We start from the raw sequence: 16,323 nt of genomic DNA, 5'->3' as shown, positions 1-16,323 counted from the left end.
CAGGTGCAACGCAAAGAGAGATCACTTATCTGAATCCCATAGTGTTGACTTAGATGCATATCACATGTACTTGATTATCTTTTTTTGTTAAAGGCGTGCAATATATTAAAAGTAGATATGGAAAGTTTGCACAATTGGAGAATCTGTCCCTTTCAACCATCTAACGACAAAAAGCCATGGCCAAATAGCACTTGGTAAGCATCTTATACAAAATAGGGGCTATTCTATTTGTATGAGGCAAGGTGAGTTCGGGTGACCAAGCGACTGGGGCATTGCCAGTGGAGGGGCTCCTATCAAGCCGGGCAGGGGAAATATCGATTGGGACCCAAATGGTGTAGTCCCTGGCCGCTATTGTATCAAGAATGCTCTGAAACAATTCAGCAAATTCATTCTTGATTTTAGCTTTCTTTTCTTCTTTTGAGCACCTGGTGCCCGAGCGTCTTGGGAGGGCCTACACGGCAGGAGTCACTACCCCCCAGGCGTTCCCTTGAGCCTTTCTCTTCCGGGCTTGGGGAATGTTCGGCCTACATCCTACGCGATATCGCTTTGGGCCTCATCTCAGCGCATACCTCTTTAGGGTGGGCACATAGCGTTCTGATGGCGGAGCTTGTGTCGTATGCTCCCTTCTACAAAGGAGAGCTTCTTTGTAGGCCAGCTGCACAGGATGCTCCATGTCGGATTACTGTGGAGGAACGTGCAAAATGTGAACCAAGGGTTGGGCCCTGAGGTAGGACAGAGCTATTCACATGGAAGGGATTAAACAATGGATTATCAAGCGCGTATGATGAGGAGGGGTGAGGTAAGGCATGCAATAGTTACTGTAGAGGGACAGCCCCTGTAATGGCATTCGTCCTACTTCAATTGTGGGGGGGATTCCGGCTAGTAGTAGCAGATCTTTGCTTGTGTCAAGTTGTGTGGACTGGTTGCGATGGAATGGAGCAGGGCTCATCCCTAGAAGCAGGGGACGGCACCCCGTCTACACCCTCAAAGATGTTGGCCAAGGCTTTCCATGGTGGCAATGAGGGCTGCATGCCCTCCACCTAGAGGCAGGAACGGTCACACGACTTCTAGACACGTGGTGAGAGGACCTAAGGCGCTCAACTTGTCAAACCCAAACTTTTCTTCCTGCGCTTTACTATCATTGCTTGTGTGTGTTGGTATTATCTATACACAGTCACAAAACTCATTGTTTATTTATGTACAAGTTATGCATCCATGTCACTTCGTGAGAATAAAAACCAATTGTAGAACTCGGGATTGTACTAGAGTGTGGCACATGCATCCAGTACTCACGACAACTTACTCAATAACAACAAATATTTTGCAACATCGAGTAGCATGGTACCTTGTCCTAGTCTACTCGCAACATGTAGCTCAACCGCAGTGAGGATCTTATCAACTAGAGGGTTTTCTTGGCTAGTTCTAGCTAAGTCCATACCCCGAATGGCAATCAGTACTCGAAGGAAGTTTGCGGCACATCGGTTCGGTCTCTTTGAGACCGCCATTTGGCCAATCACTCCTCTAAGACTGTCATAATCTAGGCTCCAAGTTCAGCCATTGTAGCACGGTTTTCAAACCAACATTTTTCAAACTGACTTTCACCTTCTATTTGTCGCTTTAGTTGCTCTATCTCTAAGAGATTTGGTTGGCAAAGCACATCGTTGAATGTCACAGTTAAGTGTAAGTCATCAGCTTCCTCATCAGAGATGAGTTACATACGTTTATGTAGGAGCTTGTCATAGTGCTCGTTAAGATATTCTTGCTCTTCCTAGGATAGAGGATATGGCAAGTATTCCTCAAGTTGCTCCCTAGGGAATGTGCCCATGTTTGCAAGGACATAGACACGTGTGAATATTTTGAGTTTAACATCAAACTCAGCCAAGCACTCTGTGGCACTTCTATGTTCTATGAAGGCTTGCTCGGTTGCTATCTCATGCAAGGTTCTCGAGGTTTCCCTAGACTTTAGTGTAGCTAGGAGCTCAGGCCTAGATAAGCAAGATAGGTCAATGCTAGGATTACTTATGTCCTCGGGGTTTTCATGTTTCTCCTGAGGCTTTGTTGCTATTGCATCATGGTTCTCCTGGGATGTGACTGGTATAGTTTTGTCACCCTGTTGTGACAGTGTTGTATCCACTCTTGATTAGTCAATGCGAATTCTGTTATCGGTGGATTGAGAGTTGCAAGCAACCGTTGATGGTAATGGTTGCTTTGACTTATCAGAACACATAAATGCGTCTGAGGTTTCACCGTTGTTAGGAGAGATGGCAATGGGTTCCTTGGCAAGTGGACTCGATGCTTTATTCCTCAGCTCTTTAACACCCTTGGTCTCAATCTTCTTGGCGTCTACAACCACTTGCAACTGCCGTTGTTGTTTTCCTTCTTTTCTCCTCCTTTTCTTAGGCAATCTAGGTGTATCCCTTGAAGACTCGGGATCCTAAACTAGGTTAGCCGTTGATGTGTTTGAATAGGCCTCAACATTCTCTTTCTCTAGTGTGTCCTCATGGGACATAGTCACAGCCTGCTGAACAACCTCGCTAGGTTGTGAGGATACAACTATCTCTCTTTTTGAAGAGTCTAGCTCTTCAGCTAATTCCCCTCCATTTGGCTCTTCATTTGATTGCATTGACAGTTGCTCTTGGTTGGGCATTTGCTCTAGACTCTTGTCCTTACCCATTGGAACATGCCTCCATTGCTTCTTATCAAAGCAGGTGTTGTATTTAGAGCTTTTTTTCTCTTGCTCTAGAGGTTTGGGTGACTCTAGTGTAGAACCAAGAGACGGTTTAGGGTTCTTATCATGTAGGCATGGACAGAACCAGCTGCAGAAGTCAGGGTTGTATTGATGGGAAGCATAGAGATCTAAGATTGCAGGGACTTGAGTGAGGCAAAAGACATATGCACTAATATCAAGTACCATGCTCCCTACTCCTAGCCTGCTAGCCACATGTAGATCTTCTTCTAGAAGTAGTTTATCGTACAAGGGACGTTTTTGGACAGTGGCAGAAAGCTGAACCTCATGGACCATTGCCAACATTCTTAATGAGATCGAGGCAATGTACGTGGGATCATGTATTGATATCCAAGGGGCTTTCCTTTGCTCAGCGAGTGTCATTAGTCGATGGCCAATTTTAGCTACCAAACCCTGATTGGAGTATCATTTCTATACAAAGTTGCCTTGTCCTTTCCCTTTTCGTTTGATTGCTTCGAGCTCTTCCTTGTTTGTCTTACATTGAGCAGTATAACGTGAGGGTATCAAGCACAATTCTCTAGCCATGGCCTTTGAGATGTCCTCTATGACTTCCTCAGCAACAGCTACATAGCAGGAGCAAACATGTTGTTGCTCGTCCCAAGTCAGGGGTTTGGCTATGAGCTTTGCGTGCTTTGGTATTGGCCCTCCAATGTCCCCATGGACGTACGCATGTGTGATGGCTGTCAGCTTGTGATCAAGCTTCATCAGGCACTTCATCTCTGGTTCATTGGTCAGATGATTGGCCAAATCTTCGAGAGATTTCTCCTCAGGCCTAGGCTTTAGGAGCCTCGGCAGCATTGGAGGTGTCAAGGATGTTGGTTGGGACACCTCTTTCGTAGGTGAATTGCTGTGACTACTGTGATTCTTGATTGGAAGAAGTAGCAGCTAGTTCAGTGGACTGGCTACTATTGGTAGACTGCGGTGTCAAGTCCTTAGGCAAATCGGAAGTGGTCGTGTCTTTTGTTGCCCTTTGAGCATTCACTTGTGCAGATCGAGCATCAATTAAGCTACTCACAATGGATTGCACAAGCATATCCTTAGGCTGAGAGCTAAGGGCGGTGTCATGTTCCACCTCTTGGACATTTGGAAGCTTAGATGGAGATAGTGATCGAGATTGAGCAATTGCGCTTGGCGACTGCTGTTGCGCTTCATGTGTCCGTTTAGGGGAAGAGGATGTAGAAGATTTGGGACTCCTAGGTGGACTTGGCACTGGCTAGAAGACTTGCGCAGTGGCTGTTAGATGATTCTACCATTTGCTTTGTTCAGCAATCAGCCTTATCATGATTCATGAGCAACATTGCGTCTATGGTGCTCATTATCCTCTTGGAAAGTCAAAGGCTCCTTGGGCACTAGTGGCTTTTGTACACACTCGACAATTACATCTGATATTTGCTTATTAAGCACGCTAGGCTGAGGATCTACCCTTCAAATAGTCCTATTTGATTTCTTGATTTCAATCATGAGGAGCTCGGTCACTCCAATGTTTTCGACTCGAGACTTGTTTTTTTGCTTAGATTTTCTCCTGCGCTTCTTCGCTCTTGATACGTCCTGGCCTTTAGCTGACATAGGTGGTTTAGCAAGGGATTTTAGTACCCAAATCCATCGGTTACTTACGTAATACCCTTGAGCACGTAGCAACTCTTTGAATATCCATCGCAGCGTTGTGCTAGCTCTCCATCAATACCTTCGTCTATAAGGCTTGGGCATCTTTTGTAGTCTTCTACAATATTTCCAAGTTCAAAGCATGTCCTTGGCATTGTCACTTGACCTTCTTGTTCCAAGCATGGCCTCGCTCACTGGTTCTCTCTGTTCAACATGCACTTCTATCAACTCTTTCAACAAGTCCTTGCTCTCGTTACTAGGCTTACCTAGCATGTCAGAATGTTCCTTGTCTTTCCCCCGAGGTTGGATGAGGTCACCCTTGCTAAAGGTTGTGATTATCCTCACACCCGGTAGTGTCAAGTATATCCTCTGTGCTACATAATCAGCCTCACACTTCGTCACCCTTTTGAAGAATCGTCCTAGGAGGGTTTTTTTTCCACAATTCGCATTATTTAGAGGAACATGGAATAGGATAGGCAAACTTTCTGTTTCAATAGTTACAAGGATTTTGCACTTCCCTATAAGTGCTTGTGGGTGTCCCCCGTAAGGACTAAGAGTTGCATTAGTCAGTGCGAGCTCTGGTTGGCCTAGTAGGGTCCATGCTCCATAGGTCAAGATATTAAAATCTACTCCTTCATCGATAAGAGCATCAACACTATGCTCTATTTTTGCGGTGAGTTTGACCCTAAGATAAGCAAGCAGTACTATGTCTTCATCTTCCGGATCTTGGCTTGTAAATTCAAGCCTTCTGATATATGCCCTTAAGTCCCTAACTACATGCCTAGATTTGGATTCTCTATTGATATCTTGGGTTGTCTGTGTAGTGTTGTTCAAGGTGCATCTATCATCAGGACTGTCATGTCTAGCCATCCTCGCAGTAGGTTAATGTTGTTGCATTTTGTTTTGACTAGATGCAGTCTCGACGCAACCTATACATGTTTTTGTGGTATGGTCTTTTTGCCCTTGTTGGCTGGATTGGCCCATTGAGGTCCTAGGGTTTCTGTTCTTTGTCCGAGTATGGGCTTTTGGTTGTTGTTTTGCAAGTAAGAATCTATGCTTGTGCAGAGCCCTTAATACACTAGGATCTAATTTGGAGAACCCGTCCCGACACGCATTTTCTTTCCAACCTACTTGGAAAAGGTGCAATCCCCCTCGGCCCATAGGGCCGGCACGCTAAATACCATGTGCGATTTGAAGGACCGTTCGTAGCCAAGTTTTAAACTACTTGCTCTAGATTTCAACCCAGTGATAGATCTATAATGTGCTTTCAACTCTATATGGTCTCTGGGTCTGTATTTTCTTGTTCCGGTTTGTTGGTCCGATTCCTAAAATCGGACTGCTGCCCGATTCTGGGTAGTCCGACTTTCAGAGTCAAACGGTCCACTCGACTGGATTGGGTCCGATTCCGAAGAGTAGTCCGATTGGTAGTTGGGTCCGAGTCCTACCGACTATAGAGTGATTCAATTGTGTGCGTATCCGACTGGACGGTTGGATATCCGATCGGTCGGTTAATCCAATTTTCGTACGTCCGATTCTGAGAAACAAACGTCCGATTTGAGAAGTGTTTGATTCCAGATGGTCCGATTTTGAAAATCGGAGCACGTATGTCCGATTGGACAAGGTTACTAGTCCGATTCTATGATTCAATCATTGCAATTGGATGGGTCGTCCAATCGGACAGGTTGTGTGTCCGATTATGGGTTGTCTAATTTTTGCAATCGGACGGGATGTCCGATCGGACTAGGTAGGTTTGTTTGAGTGGTTCAACTCTCGGAGTCGGACAGGTCATTCGAGCCGACTCTGGGAATCGGACACTATGGGGGCCGTTCGATTCCGCCGGCCGAAACGCGCGTTGATCACCTATTTGCCCAAAAAATCTAGGATAGATGTCACTAGTGGCTACTAGAACTTCCAGGAATCAAGAGGGGTGTGGGCCAAGGGCATTCCATACCTCAATCTCACTGAAAGTCTCGATACGCTCCGATTGATCTAGCGTAGATCTGGAACTACAAGCTCTCTCTCTCTCTCTCTCTCTCTCTCTCTCTCTCTCTCTCTCAAGCTCTCCTTAACCTTTCAAATGCAAAATCAGGTCTTCCTTGCCACCCCCTGCCTCTTATTGCCTTGCCTAGGTTTGCACTCACCTTAGTCTTCCTTGCCACCCCTGGCCTCTTATTGCCTTGCCCAGATTTGCACTCACCTTAGTCTTGCTCCTCTTACTAGCATTTAACCTAGGATTTCATTTTTTTGCCCTTCTTTTCCCTATTTCAGACTGTTATACAGCAACAAAAACCCTACTCTGTGCTCACACTGTTTTGCTCCTATCTTACCTAAATGTAAACAGAAATCATAAAGAGAATACCTACACTACTCCAACCTGCTTATCCAAATCTAAAAAACCAAAAGCTTACTTGCTAAGGAGATCAATACCTCTTCAAACTCCCTCGCTTCCTTCCTATCTACCTCAAGCACCGGTTCGGGGAAAACCCTACTTCAATGCTCAATGCGAAGCGCACAAGCGCTCAAGGCTTGAATCCGTTGGTCCCGGCAATGGAACCAAAATGTAGTGGCGATTAACCGCCAAGACCCACGGACCGCTTATTGCTTTAAGCGTTCCAAACCGAGCACTAATGGCTACCTCTCACATAGCTGATGCGCTATCCATCTCTACAGATGTAGTGAGCTTACCTCCATACCCGATCGAGTTACCTCCTCTCCCAAGCACTCCGGTAGCTCCACGATCCAAATGCAAGCTTCAAGCAAGCTCCATCCTCAAGCTCCACGCTTCAAGCTTCATTGTTGCGAGCAAGACAAGAGAAGAGAAGAGAAGAGAAGAGAAGAAGAGAGAAGAAGATGGAGAGCTTCTCCACCATGCTCTCTCACCCTCACACACTCACTCCCTCACACTCTCACACTCCCTCCCTCAAGCACAAGCTCAAGCAAGCAAGAACAAGAACAAGAAGAAGAAAAAAAAAAAGAGAACTACTTTTGGCCATACACAAGAATAAGCTTCTCATTCACTTTTCAACTTTATATACAAAACCCTAAATCCCTTTGAGGCGGTCATCCCCTTATCCCCTTTTTTACATGGGCGGCCGTAGCCTAGGCCATTTTTCCCATTGTCCTTCCATCTTCCTAGCTTCCTTCGTACCGCCCATCTACCTTTACAATTTGCACGGGTGAAAGCCCGACGCTCTTAAAACAAATTATGGTATGCCTTGCGCTCTTTTACAAAAGTATTGACTTGCACTTTTCTTGTGCGCATTTCTCCTTGATTTAGGACTTTCTTGCACTTCTTGTGTTTCCAGATTCTTCTTTGGCGTGCCATCTTCCGTTTCACCTTTGCCTAGGCCTTGTCTTATACTTTAGATTTTCCGGATTTTCCACCTTGTTCATTTGAGGGTTAACACCATGTTTGCCCCAAAACTGGTGCTCCTTTCAGTATTTCTTTAACTTCAACTGCGAATGAATGTATTACAAGGTGAGATTTCACGATCTCATTGGTTGATCTAAAAGGTCTTTACTAATCCAATAATCAATAAATAAATTGGGCAATTCGCCCCTTGATTTTCACCCAAGACTTGCTCTAACTAGACCCCAATTGGCCAAATGCTGCCCCAAATTTACAATGGATAGCAGGGTATTTGAAATCCCTGACAATAGAACAAATTGCAAGTGCTAATTTCAATGTATCATGATGTCTTATCCTCTTGGCACAAGTTCCAAGGTGATTGCTAAATCTAGGGTTCATAGCAAAGATCCCTCTGCTGTCTACCAAATTTGGCTGAGATCTGCTCAAAATGATTGAGAAATACTGAGATCTCCTGAGAATGGAATTGGATAAGATGAGAGAAAGCCAAGATGAGAGAGAAATCTGATTTTCTTCGCGAGAAAACCCTGAAATTTGCTTGTTACCTGCTCCACCCTACATTTAATGCAATCGCCTACTACTATGCACCTCCAAACTCTTGTCACCTGCTACTAGCCGTTGAAAGCTATCTCCTTGTTGAGGCCCTCAGATGGCTGCCTTTTGTACCAAATTGCTATTCTTTAATCAAAAAATGCACCACCAACTCCCTCTCTCTTCTAAGTTGTAAACTGGCCGAATGGCTAAGGCCCAGTCCCCAAAAACGTTTTTTCAATTTACATGGGAATTTTTGCCAAGCGGCAATCTTCTAAACCCATTTTAAAGCATTATCCAACCATTTAATTAATTTTTAAAATTAAATAACACTGAAAATTAATTCCGATCCTTTTAACCCTACCCAAAATTAAATGTGTCCATTCATAATTAAATTAGCTAGGCTATTTGCAACCTCGAGTAGTCCCCCCAACCTCTGTTGGTCCGTAGACTACTAGCATTAATTAATTGATTAATGCTAGTCCCTAGTGTCATCTTCTAAATTTTAGGAGTCGCCAAATTTAGCTTTTGGAGAGCTTCGTTATATAGGGTCACTAGTTCATGGTTTGTTTCTTTGATCATAAGCATCTAGTTTCACTTTCTAAAACCACTCATTATATGGGCTTCTAGTCAATGTAACTATCTAAGTATAAAAGTCTTAGTCATCTGAGCTTTCTGGTTGATCTGACCACCCATGACTAAACTTTTTATTTCTCTTGGGCATCTCATCAATGATGACCCAAGTATAATTATAGAGCATTCTGGCCATTGGCCACCCTTAGATAGAAAGATGAACATTTAATCATATTTTGAAACACTTATAATACAAATTGCCTTTCAAAGTACATGAGCATCAAATTAATTTGGAATCATTGAGCCAATATGTCTTGGTAACAATTGATATAGAAAAGGTTTGTTACACAAAGCAATACACCTCCATAGGTGTCACCTATCCTAACAACACAAGCTATATGACACTGCCATGCACAATAAACCATTTTACTATCATACAAAGAAGAAGAGAAAACAAAAATTTTCAAGTTCTCCAAACCTCAATCACTTCTTCTTGCCTCTGATATTAACTTTAAGACACTGATCTCCTAGGCGCACAACTCAGAATACCCAAGAGCAGAAAGGATCCTCTAATCGTAGATATATCACAGCACTAATATGAATATCTTCAAGGGAAAAGGCCACCAACAGCAAATCCACACAGCACTTGCACCCCAAGAGAAATCTGCAATCTTCATGCTCTAAATCTGCCTTGCTGCACTGTCCAGGACAGACATGATCAACCCTCACATAGCCACATACTCTCCTGCTCCACTCTTCTCAATCACATGATCAAGTGATCACTGATCGGGAACCAAAAGTGGCTCTAAATAGCCCAAAACTCTTGAAACAGATCAGAAAGTAGGCCAAACTTTTTAACTGATTGGAAAATCTGACAAATCACTAGCGTCCACTCTTTGACCATTAGAATGACAGTCCAGGGCCATTTTAAATGTCCAAAGCTTTGGCCAGTTATGTATCCATTTCTTAGAACACTTCTGACAAGGTTTAGGCTCATTCTATCACCTGAAATTGCCTATTTGCTGAGGAAAACACTGCCACATCACATGCACTACACTTGTAATACAATTTGTATTCTCCAAGAAAGGGGCCCAAAGTGGTTCTACAAGTCACCATAGGGGTGCCATGATTTGACATTTTCTACTTCAGACAGCCAAGTGAATGATTTCTTAATGAAGTAAGGTAAAAAGGTAGAAGTTGGTCAAAAGTATCATGGAAATGTATTTGAGAACTACACACATAAACAAGGAAGTAGCGTATTAATTTTTGTCCCAGATTACCTATTAATGATTTCTGATAGATGAGTCACAGTAATAAGGCATAACAATTCACATTAATAACTCCCTGTGATATGCAGTGATTAACTTAACTATTTTCAGCTGTCTTCTACAGCCTATGACACATGACGAAATATGGCTCCACACCATATTTTTAACAGATTTGCATCGAGCACAGTTAGTAAGGGCAATGCTGTTACCATGATATCTGGAAGCGGCATTTTCACTTTGGTCAGCACAATCTGACAATTATTGGCCCTTCGCATGTCAATCTACAAAAGACATAGAAGAATTTGTAATGTTATAGCTCCATATACATTAGGCCTGAAGAGAAAAACCAATTCTGCAAAATACCAGATGCACTTTCTCTGGCTTTGCACCAAGTGAAGCGCGACGGCCCCCTGGTCGTTCACCAGCACCTGCAGTAATGGCTGCCGGTACGGCTGCTGAGAAAAGGCTTTCCAGCTCTGACATGTCAATCTCAGGGCCCCTACTAGCAGAATCATTGCACTATCATAACTAAACATGAATATTCTCACCAACATAAGGAACTTAATTGAATGCGAACTCCAAACAAAAACGCTAGAAAATATACCTCAACTGATCATCCAGCCTCTGCGTCTCTGCCCAGAGACTACCCTGCACAGCCCTAGTCACTTTTACCCAATGCAATGGTTTTAGAGATGCTTTTTTTGGTGCTGTTAATGCAGAAGCTGATCCTGATGAGGATGGTAAAGGAGATCCTTTCAAATTTGCTGAAGGTGGGACTGGTGGACCAGTAGGAGGTTTTGGTACACCTGGAGGTGGCGGTGGTGGAGCACCTTTGGATGCTTTTGCCCCAGGGGGTGGAGGAGGTGCAGGGGGACCAGGGGGGCCTTTTGCCCCTGTGTTTTTGGTTCCTGGGGGTGGTGGAGGGGGGGGAGGACCTTTGGCTGATGGAGGTGGTGGAGGTGGAGGTGGAGCTTTGGAACCTGGGGGCGGGGGAGGTGGGGGAGGGGCTTTTGATGCTGAATTTGGAAAGGGAGGGGGAGGAGGAGGAGGAGGAGGAGCTTTTCGTGCTGAATTTGGAAGGGGAGGAGGAGGGGGAGGAGCAGGTGGAGCAGGAGCTTTTGATGATGTTGAAGATGATCCAGGGGGTGGGGGTGGAGGCGGGGGTGGACGTGGCGGTGGAGGTGGAGGTGGAGGTGTAGGTGTAGGTGTAGGTGTAGGTGTAGGTGCATGAGAACCACTCTGGCTTTCTGTAGAAGGTGGTAGTATTGTACTGCTTTTAGAATGAGTTCCTGGAGGCGGAGGTGGTGGGGGTGGCACAGGTGGAGTATTTGCTGGCTTTACAGAGCCAGAGGACTGAGGTGGTGGTGCTGCAGAAGATGCAAGGTTAATTACACCCAGCTGCTCTGAAAAAACCTGAGTTGATTTTGTGCCTAGCTCATTAACATTAATTTCTGCAGGCTGCTCTGTCTTGTTAGCTTCCACTTCTGAAGAATGCTCTATTTTGTTAGCCACTGGCATGGGAGAATCAGGTGTCTCTACCGAGGGTGCCTTTCCTACATTATCTGGAACCCCATTGACTGCAGAGATCTGCCGTAGGAAACGAAGAGCTTCAACTTTTGGGCCTTTAGGATCATTCCAATCCATGCTATTGAAAATTTCCTGCACTTTGGCAAAATCTTCCAAGGACAAGCCACCTTTCTCTTCACCACCTAGCATTGCTACAGGACCTCTGGGAACATGGCGGCTATCTACGTCAGTGAAAAGAACCTGTCCAATGAAGACAGAATCAGAATGGTGAACACAAGTCATAAAACTAGGACCTGCCCATCAAATAGCAACTTACTTCAGCCCTAAAGTCCTTTGTAAACCGCTCTTTGGCATCCCAAAGCACATCAATATCGTCTTTACCAAGCATCAGTATATTTGACCTAATAAATGCCGTATTAAACATCACACGAAACATCATTTGTTCTCTGTCCAAATCTGTATCTATGTGGATACACTCCAACACAACATCACCTTGCACACCACATTGGATGTCAAGTTTCACAACATCGCAATCCACCTGAAAAACAAGCACTTTTGAACATCAGGTATCCAAAAACTGCTCTTTCCTCTACGAGTTTAAATCTCCATGATCATACTGACCTGTTTGAAGTGCCGCAGTGACTTACTCTTCTTGGCCATACTGAAGAGCATTCCTGTGGTTCTGTCACTCTCACCCTCACCCTGAGGGTTTGAACCATAGATTCGCACTAGAGGCCTACAACCTCCCTCAGTATCAAAGCTTGGGACAATTCGAAGTATAAGACAGTCAAGTGTAAGAGCCCTGTCAGGGGGAGGCCACTCTACTGAAATGTTTCTTCTTGCAATATATTGAAGATAGCGTATCTGAGATGGCATGGGGTTCAAGGGAGTGAGAAGCTGCAACAGGCCCCTAGGCGCTTCTCGGTGGAGCATTTCAAGCGTTTTCTGCTCTCCTGTATGCTGTTTCCGATAGATGAGGAGACCAGCCAACATAAAAGCTAGCGTAGGCCAGCCCCCCCTTTCACAGTGCATCAGCACAATGTTTTGATGGCCTTCTAGAGTAATCCAACTATCACTAGAGCGCATGAAATGATGAATCATCTCCAAGGACAAGATTGGGCATCCCTCATACTGCCTGGGATAATCCATAACTGTCATGTCATACTGTGATAGAATGTCTGTGAGCTGGCTTTTTCTTTCTCCTTCTCTGAAATTGAAGACAAGAAAGGACGAATCTGGAAATTGTTCATGCAGCTGTGTTGCAATCTGTCGCATGTGAATCCGGTAAGTCTCATCATCCAGCACATCCGTGGAGAAGCAGCTATCAAAAACTGCAAATGTAAAACACACATTTGCTCAAGGCATAGGCCGCATTGAGACTTTACAATGCATAGACAAGGCAGACATCGCAAGTAGAAAGAACATGATTCTCTTACCATACACACGCTCTGTGATCTCAAGGAGCCCATCAGGAGGCTTCCTGTAAAAAAACCTACGAAATAAAGCCATTTAGCATGTAATGAAGAGGAAAATGCTCTTATGAAGACCCTCAATGCTGAAGCGCTCGGCTCCTTCGATCAATAGTTTGCAGAATTTGAGAAGAAAGGCACGTCAGCTGTGGTTCCAATTTCAAACGGTCTAAGTCCGCTGAATTCCACGAATGTAGATCCAGACTCCCTGGTGATGCGCTAACTTCTGGCGTTAAAATGCTGAAGATGGACGTTCTAGCGAAGAGATAAATATACCTGCCAGCAACGAGAAAATCTCAATCACCAGGGAATAGTAAACGCTATCCAAACATAGCCTTTGCTCGCTCACCTGCATCAAAGAGAGCAAATGAAACACCTGGATGGCGTGCTCCGTAAGTGACTAGATCTTCAGAAATTCACAAGTTTTAATAAGTGGAAAAAACCGCCTTAGCTGTGCGCTACGAGCGACGTGACACAAGTCACGCCTAAAGTTCGCTTCGCTTTTCCTGTTTCTGCACGCCTATGCAGTTGAAGAAAGTGTGTTGACAGCAAAAAAGCAGTAAAGCACCTCAATGGAACCACAAGAAACGAGAGACGGAGAGAGAGAGAGAGAATGAGAATGAGAATGAGAGAGCGTTGACGAAATCCAGACGGCGAGCTTGAAAATGTCAAATAGAAGTAGCATAAGGCAACATTTAGACGATGACAATGAACTATGCAAACGAGAATGGTGATGTCAAACGGCTGAGGAAACAGATCATTGAAGAAGAAAGCTTACCGTCCTGGTGGAGGTATTGCTCGTCGTCCGTGAGAATTCCCTACTTCTATCTGGAATTACATGCAATGGAGACAAGATCCACTGCCAGAGGTACAAAGCTGGGGTAATGGCAGCTACCTGCGCTTTCACACGCCTTCGGAAAGAGGGTTATTAACGGAGCTGCGCGTCAAAGCCGACGATGATTGCGGATGAGAGATCCTTTTGCAGGCGGGAGTGCTTTCTCTGATGCGAAGGTAGGGTTTGTGTGCTGCGATTGTCGTGTCGGGACGCCAGGAAATGGGAACGATGGCTGGCATTCTTCCTTCCAAATGGGCCTCCATTGTTACCGCCTTCCGAGACGCAGGGCTCTCTCTCGGGACGAAGACTTCTGGGCTCCACGATCTGAACCAACCACAGCCCTACACGTGTCGAGACGCCTGGCCTGCTGACATGTTCGTCGCCACGTCCCCCATTAGCGCCACCTTACAAGCTGCCTTCGCATACACTCTCCGCGGGCCCACGCACACAATCAGGGCCGTCGGAACGTCCGACTTCCGGTTTTCTAAATTCGCGTTATTGTAATTATTAGTGTTGTCTTTGGTTTGTCTAAGTATAATAATAATGTCATATTTCTTCCATAATGCCGACGTATCATTCCAATATATTATTTGAACGTTTACCAAACCTGCTTCCCAAGCATCAAAAGCCTTCCCAAGCCTAAGAAAGCTATCTCCCTTTTTTTTTATTTAAAGACACGACTAAGGAAGATAGAAAAAGAACATTCGTGAAAAGATCAAGAAGATAGGTGCTACTCAAAATACTCTCTCTCGTAGGACACACATAAGTGTGGGAAGATGGGCAAAACTGTGGAGCAGTACCGTGGCAAACTAGATGAACAAGCCCACATGCCCATGAGAAAATGTTGGCCTGATTCGCAAGCAAATGGTGGGCACATTGGGAGGATGTTGGTCTGACAATTGAAATAATAGGAAACATTGTGGCAGCATAGTGACAGATGGTGACAATCACCGACACCACACCCCAGTGTATAAGCTATAGGGGCTGGTGTATACGCTATAGTGGCAATTGCCGAAACCCCAACCTGAGGCATACGAGCTGAGCTGCAGCTTCCTCCCATGCTACCTCGAAGAGAGAGAGAGACTGAGACTGAGACTGAGAGAGAGAGAGAGAGCAATGTTGCTCTGCATGTGCTCCTACCTGGTGCCCTCCACTTGAAGCACTTTGAGCTCGCACTTGCCTTCGGGTTTGCAACTATGTTGTTGGAATATCTTGTGAACTACCCAACAACGTACGCGCTAGCTTGTCTCTATAGTAGCAAGCACACACACACACACACACACACACACACACAGCATGTGCCTCCCTAGGTGTTGCATTTGTGCCATGATCACCACTACTAATGATTGGGGAATCCACTGCACAATCTCAACTTCGATATAAATTAACATAACTTCAATATGGTTATACACTTAGTTGTTTTCTTAACGTGTATATGAATGGATGCATTATACAAAAACTTCTTAATGCTTCGTGTAAAAAGCATGGCATTACATATGTTTTTTTTTAATAGGTTTTGTGCTTCTTGATGCAAAGATTTCATTGTTACTAACATTGGTGCCAAGCATTGAGGTAACATTAGTCTTTTCAATATATTTTTTGAACATTTATCAAACCTCCTTCCCAAGCCTAAGAAAGCTCTCTCCCTTTTTTGTGTATTTAAATATATGACGGAGGAAGATAGAAAAAGAACATTCGTAAAAACATCAAGAAGATAGGTGTCATTCAAAACACACACACACACACACACACTCTCTCTCTCTCTCTCTCTCTCTCTCTCTCTCTCTCTCTCTCTCTCTCTCTCTCTCTCTCTCTCTCTCTCTCTCTCTCTCTCTCTCTCTCTCTCTCTCTCTCTCTCTCTCTCTCTCTCTCTCTCTCTCTCTCTCTCTCTCTCTCTCTCTCTCTCTCTCTCTCTCTCTCTCTCTCTCTCTCATAGAGGCAAGAGACATGTAAGTGCAAGAAGATGGAAGCTCAAGAGAGTGAAGCTACGGCAGTAGTGTGGAAGACTAGATGAGTAAGCCCACATGGCCATGAGAAAATATTGGCCTGATTCGCAAGCAAACAATGGGCATGTCGAGAGGATGTTGGCTTGACAATTGAAATAATAGGAAACATTGTGGCAGCATAGTGACAAATGGTGACAATCAGCGACACCAACATCCCCAACCTGAGGCTAGTGTATACACTATAGGGGCTGGTGTATATGCTATAGTGGCAACAATCACCAACACCCCAACTTGAGGCATACACGCTGAGTTGTAGCTTCCTCCCATGCTACCTCAAAGAGAGAGAGAGAGAGAGAGAGAGAGAGAGAGAGAGAGAGAGAGAGAGAGAGAGAGAGAGAGAGAGAGAGAGAGAGAGAGAGAGACCATGTGCCTCCCTCGGTGTTGCATTTGTGCCATGAT

The 16,323-nt window shown here is 44.7% G+C and overlaps 1 protein-coding gene across 5 annotated transcripts in view; it reads right to left on the bottom strand.

Annotated features, from left to right (window-relative positions):
* The window catches only part of LOC148017154 (formin-like protein 14), a 107,251-nt gene extending 92,977 nt beyond the window's left edge, over positions 1-14,274 (bottom strand). For 2 of the 5 annotated variants that reach the window (XM_087663335.1, XM_087663334.1), the window contains exons 1-8: positions 13,862-14,274; positions 13,433-13,603; positions 13,051-13,359; positions 12,236-12,945; positions 11,931-12,152; positions 10,692-11,854; positions 10,451-10,589; positions 10,297-10,368 (exon numbers count right to left, since the gene is read on the bottom strand). In XM_087663335.1, the coding sequence (XP_087519461.1) occupies positions 10,297-10,368; positions 10,451-10,589; positions 10,692-11,854; positions 11,931-12,152; positions 12,236-12,945; positions 13,051-13,123 (2,379 nt within the window). In that variant the 5' untranslated portion in view covers positions 13,124-13,359; positions 13,433-13,603; positions 13,862-14,274. The remainder of the gene's footprint in view (positions 1-10,296; positions 10,369-10,450; positions 10,590-10,691; positions 11,855-11,930; positions 12,153-12,235; positions 12,946-13,050; positions 13,360-13,432; positions 13,604-13,861) is intronic. The other 3 variants (XM_087663336.1, XM_087663338.1, XM_087663337.1) reach the window with 3 other exon arrangements.
* Between the last annotated feature and the right edge of the window lie 2,049 nt (positions 14,275-16,323).

Source organism: Lygodium microphyllum, chromosome 22 (assembly GCF_053477565.2).
Source record: "Lygodium microphyllum isolate KBCC chromosome 22, Lygodium_microphyllum_v1.1.10, whole genome shotgun sequence".
In the NCBI taxonomy this organism is placed as follows: Eukaryota; Viridiplantae; Streptophyta; class Polypodiopsida; order Schizaeales; family Lygodiaceae; genus Lygodium; species Lygodium microphyllum.
Note: the sequence above shows the minus strand (reverse complement) of the source record. Positions and strands in the feature narration are given on the sequence as shown.